At 39.6% G+C, this 5,945-nt stretch overlaps 1 protein-coding gene across 1 annotated transcript in view; it reads left to right on the top strand.

Annotated features, from left to right (window-relative positions):
• Window positions 1-25: 25 nt before the first annotated feature.
• LOC117943397 (cytochrome c oxidase subunit NDUFA4) overlaps window positions 26-5,945 on the top strand; it is a 7,556-nt gene continuing 1,636 nt past the window's right edge. The window contains exons 1-2 of the mRNA XM_034869497.1: window positions 26-267; window positions 2,999-3,084. Coding sequence (XP_034725388.1) covers window positions 226-267; window positions 2,999-3,084 — 128 coding nt within the window. The 5' untranslated portion in view covers window positions 26-225. The remainder of the gene's footprint in view (window positions 268-2,998; window positions 3,085-5,945) is intronic.

Raw genomic sequence — 5,945 nt, 5'->3', positions numbered from 1 at the left:
CCCCCCTTCTCCCTCTCCCCTCTGACCCTCTCATTCATCTAACAGGAGGGAGGGTTTGGGACAGAGCTGAGGGGATTGGCAACAGGTTTCACTGCACTGGTCCAAATACTTCAGCTAACAACCAGCTCTTTCTTTAATGCACATGGATAAATTTGTCAGATGTTAACGGTCAGTTTTTATTTCTGTGGATTTATTTGCTTCTTCTTCCGGAATAATAATTAAAAGATGATTAAGACCATGTTTGAACATGCAAAGAAACATCCTGGGGTAGGTGGCATCACATTTATGTATGAGCCTCGTGATTATTTCTATGACTTATATTGAGCTCTTTTTGTCATATAGTCTAGTGATGTAGGCACAAGGCCTCTGGGTATTGGTTTTTCAAATTGTATATATTTAGATGACTTACTTATCCATCTTCAAAAATAAATATACTGTACATATGATCTACATGTCTAAAAAGTTCACATGGGCAGCATATGTGCAGAGTTAACCTGCAGGTGCAGTTAGTAATAACTATTATTTTACTTATATTATGGACCCTCTTCTGTCCAACTCATCAATGCACTTTTTCAAAAACAACTAATTTGTATTATTTTTCAAGCAAAAAGTCGAAGTCATTGCTGATTTCAGTTAACAATGTCATGTCTAATATTATTGAATATTCAATAACGTGTACGTAAGTCAAACAAAACAAGCAGTTACAAAATGTTTTCTTTGGTATTGACATTAATATAACATTAACAACTTAGCCAGCTCCATTAATTGAATGAAGACCATGAGATGGAGCTAAAAGATGGTAGGTGGACCTTTCAGCTTAGATTACTTCGTGGCATATAACAAAGAAATTAGGACTGATTTGATCATTTGAAATCATTAAAAATAAGTACTGCAACTGGCCATTATTACTTGGTGTCATTGGCATGTTAATTTGCTTTACTGCTATCATAATATGAAGAAAGAAAGAAAGAACAAAAGAAAGAAAGAAAGAAAGAAAGAAAGAAATCTGTGCTGTTTTTTTCCTTGTTGCCTCAGAGCTATGCTGACGGTGACCCATATTCATGGATTGACAGGGTTGTTTTGGCAGAGCACCAGAAAAGTAATAAGGGCAGCAACAGTATCGAACCCCAGCAAGTTTAAAACGGTTCCTATATCGGTCAGGCGCAATGGTAAAACACTCACTTGTGTGGCACGATGTGAAGATATCAGCACTAGGGAGTGGACAGCTCTCCCAACACACCAGGCCTGTCTTGATTATTTGCTTTGTGTGTCTTGATTATTCTGTGTGTGTGTGTGTGTGTGTCAGAAGCTGACCTGTTTTTGCGTGTTTGTGTGCGTGTGGCTGCTTGTGTTTACTTCAATGATCGAAGCGGAGTGTCTACCGCCAGTTTACACTTCACTTTGTGTATGTTGGTGTGTGTGTATGCAATAAACACTTGTTTTGCACAATGACCTTGTTTTCCCAGGGAATTCAGCAGACACTGCACAGAACATCCCTAAGACAGAAGACTGGTGCTGACGTATAGTGAATCAATTTGTTGATGACAATTCAGTATCTTCTGATAATCAATTAATCATTTATAAATCAAAAACACCAAACACTCACTGGAGTCAGAATGTCAAATGTGAGACATTGCTACGTTTCCTATAATATAATGGCAAATGCAATTATACAAAAAAGAATAAAACAAGGAATTTAAAAGACATCAGTTTGGCCTCAACTGCCCCTCCTGCTTCTATATTCAGGAAGTTAAAACAATAAAGGACAGATTAATCAATAGTGATAGCTATTTGGTTGCAGCTTTGCAGAATAAGAGTTGAGAAATGATTTTCTGTTACCTTTATTAGACAAAAATAATACGATCTGCAGATTAATTGGAAATGTAAATAATTGTTGGTTGCAGCCCTTCAGAATCTTCACAATACTGGCATCTGATCAATTGAGTAAAAGTCTGCAGCAGGAAGTCCATGCCCTGAGTCGGAGTAGTTAAATAGTTGCATGCTGAGTGAGTCGAGTATGTATCCGAGGGAGATATATTTTCCTCTCTACAGTTTTAAGGTAGTGGATATCGAAATTGTTTCATTCTCCTAATACACAACAAGGCAAGTGGCAATGCAATCAGACACAAGACAGATGTCTAGATGCACCTGAGTAGAGACATCCTTCAGTTCAACCCGATCAAACTGTCATCTCTCTACAGCTTGACTAGATCTGTGTGGGCTGAGAACAGATGTTCGACAGTGGTGTGACTCTCTCTCCCCCCTCACTCTCTCTGTCTCATACATAGAGTATCACGTAGCAAAGTAGACAGGAAATTTATGGCACTGTAGTGTTGTTGAAAAATGCTGCACGGAGTGAGGATTGACACGGCTAAGCTTTAGGTGTGTAAAATGACATATTACATTATCCCCCTGTCCCCCTAATGTGCTTTTCTATTTTAATTCCTGTCATCATCCCTGCTCAACACATCAAATAAAAGGGTATCTGTGCACACACACATACACACACACACACAAACCCGCACACGCCTGTGTTTTGAGTGCTCAAACTGCGTTAGCTTATTTACGTGCATTTGTGTGCAAGTATGTCACGCTCTCCGTGTGTCTCTGTGTGTGTGTGTGTGTGTGTGCGCGTGTGTGTGATGCTGTGGCTCAGTCTGACAGGTATAGTGTTGAGGAGGAGAAGCTGCCATACACAGAGATGCAGCAGCTCTCTTTTCCACCGCATCCTTGCCCATTCAACCCGGGCTGACAGTGAGCAGCCTCACACATGGCCTGGGCCTCATGCATATGGAGGAGGGCAAGGGGAGGAAAAACAGGAATAACAACTATGCGTGCGTGCGTGCATATGTGTGTGTATGTGTATGTATGTGTGTGTATGTGTGTGTTTCACACAAGTTTGTGTTCATGGCACACATAACAGCCAACCACTAGAATATGTTTACCTTCATATGTCTCTCTATGTTCCGGGACTAATGCGTTCCTCCTCTTTCCTCAGTTAATCCCTCAATTTTTCTTCCTGACTCTGGGCATCACAGGGGCCACCTTCTATCTGATCCGCCTGGCAAGAGGACCTCATGTCACGTAAGATGGTTGCCTGTCTAATCGTGTACTCTAGTATTCTTCCACCTTGCTTTTGATACTGTGAGATTGTTGTCTGCTGCATTCGAAACCTCGAAAATATAAAGCTGAGTTTTTATGAATTTTTAATCCTGCCAACAAAGTCGGGCTCCGATAGCCAGTCACCTTTAATAAACGCAGACTCGCCAAGCTTTGGACAAATAATTCTGACTTGTTATTAGCTAAAGATCAATGTTCAACCCTGGAACAAAATGTTCAACAAGACCAACAGAGTGGTTATGCTTTAGTGACTCAGTTTTAGGAGGCAGAACCTACTAGTTGGTATTTATTGATATCATAATATTTTTAACTTTTTTAGTTAAATAGTTCTGAATCTGGACCTTCAGTGATTGGGGCAAGTATGTGAGCTGTAAGGTGTACAAAATAAGAAAAAAACACCATATTTTAATACGGTGTGCCAAGTATTTATTTTCTCATAATTCTACCTGTTGCTCAACTCTCCACAGGATGTGAGCATTAATCAGTACCACTGAAAACAGATTCTTCCTTCTCACCCACCAAAAAAACATTTTAATGAATCTTTGAGATGTGATTAGTTGCCATTTCAGTAACAAGCAAATTAGAGCACAACCACATTTAAAAAAATGTATTGGCCAATGAGCTATTTTGTCTTTGACATGAACTCTTAAAATAAACAATTTTGACAGAGGTTTCTTAAATATGGTCACCTAAGACGTGTGAAAAGATATACACTGAATAGGCAATTTTTCGGTTAAAACATAATTTCTGTACTACATATTTCTTACTTGTTGGCCAACACATCTGATCTGAGATCTGCCGGTAATTTCAGCCCCATGATTTTAAACATACAAAATGTAACTTTCTGCCACTTGGGGTCTCTCAATCAAAACAATGGATGGTAAACAGACTTTTGATGACGTTGGGAAGTTGCGTGGAATTCTGAGAGTTATATGAGATTTTCGGCACAAACACCGGTAACGCTAACAGAGACGTAGCTAACGATATGGATGCTGTTCTGACTCGGGTGCCTGGGTCTGATATGGTCTGTTTCCCAACACTTCATTAAACTGCCGTTAGCGTCGTAAGCACCCGGCACTGGAGTTCAGTGCTGGCCTGGATTGGATTGCTGTAGCTAATGCTAGCGGCTGCCGCTAATGGTAACTGTAACATCACTGTGTCCACGTTTGGACACTTATTGGATAACATTCCATCAAAATATCAGTTAAAATACGAATATAAAAAGGATCTATTTATGTTTTACCTTAATTTAATGGTGTAAAACTATTGTGTGGCTTCCTACCTTTCTAAATGTATTTAGTTTTAACTCTTTACAAGAGCTAAAGTACACTATTGCCGGTAAATCAGCTGTGCGCTACCACGGTCATAACCGGACACTGCTATAGACAGTTAGTTAAAGAAAGTCCCATCATTGCTGTCAAAACTACAAGATCTTGCTTCTGTCCTTCCCAATAAAATATCATGCTTCAACAACTCTGAATGATGCAATAAGAGCTCCTTACGGTCCAGTTTAGTAAAACTAGAAACTTTTTAGGAGGAAAATTCATCGCCAGAGCGTTCTTACGTCTTTCCCTCATTTCATATGCTAATTAGACATCTAAATGTCCATGTACATAAAGGACAATTCATACATAGATTGTTAGATGGGTATAGATCAATTCTGTTAACATTTTAGTGATGATTGGAAATGTAAAATACTGTAAAAAGACCAGAAAGTGCGTCGGGCTGAAAGTGTCCGGATGTGGCCAATAGCAACGAGTGGTGTCCAAACGTGGACACAGTGACGCACGATGTCCCGGGACTGTTGTCAGCTGTCATCCTAACTGAAGTCTCTCTGAGCCGGTGGAGTAAGGCAGACAGACAGAGGTGTGCTAGCTGGATAAATTAGCATCACATTAGTTAAGCTGGATGGATATTGAAATGCATTAATAAATAAGATCTCTGCTGTATTACTGTGTTGCAAAGTGGCATGTAATTAATCACAAAAAAGGTGCTGTGCGGCAAAAGAAAGCTGTATTATGGTTACGAGTATTTATTTCTATGACATTGTACGATTTACAATTATTCTCGAACGTATCATATAACCAGAGGGGTGAGAAGTTATATGACGCCACTGACAAGCGACTAAAGAAAACGTCCCGTGTCAAAAACAAAATACATTTCTCTGGGTTTGAAATTTGGTGGAAACATTTGGGATAATGTAGGAACACAACTTTAAAAAATGTATAACATTGTTGTTTTTAGACATTTTAATGCAAAAAGGTTATATATTGTACCTTTAAAGTTGGGCTCTATTACAAATGTCAAAAGTAAAACAATTGGATTTCAACAAGGATTTAAATGCTTTTTTTGATCGAATAAGCGGCTACTTTATTCAGATTTGATTGAATCAACCCTGAACTCTACTGCTGTTCATACAAGTGTAGAGAATTTGATACTAGAACTAAAATAAAAAAGCCTTTTTGATAGCTAGATATGTTAAATTAAAGTTTATAATAAAGGAAGCTAGCTGAATTAAACTGTCATATCTCTGAAGCTGAAATGAACTCAGTGCCTGCACTCGTGTCCTATTTTGGGCCACACAGAACCACTTGTTCTGAGGGTCAGCCATAAAGCCTGACCTCATCACCAGCTGATGATGAGTGCTGTAGTCTGTGGCTGCCTTTCTCTCTCTCTCTCACTCTCTCTCTCTCAGAGCATTTCTAGTGTTTGTGGTAATGGAGAGAGAAAGGCAGAGCCATGCCCGATCTGCCATCAGTCTCTCTGTCTTTGTTTGTGCTTCGGTGGCATGACGTGCTGCCAGGGGGGGGGGGGGGGGGGGGGGG

The sequence above is a fragment of the Etheostoma cragini genome, chromosome 4, assembly GCF_013103735.1.
Source record: "Etheostoma cragini isolate CJK2018 chromosome 4, CSU_Ecrag_1.0, whole genome shotgun sequence".
Classification (NCBI taxonomy): Eukaryota; Metazoa; Chordata; class Actinopteri; order Perciformes; family Percidae; genus Etheostoma; species Etheostoma cragini.
Note: the sequence above shows the minus strand (reverse complement) of the source record. Positions and strands in the feature narration are given on the sequence as shown.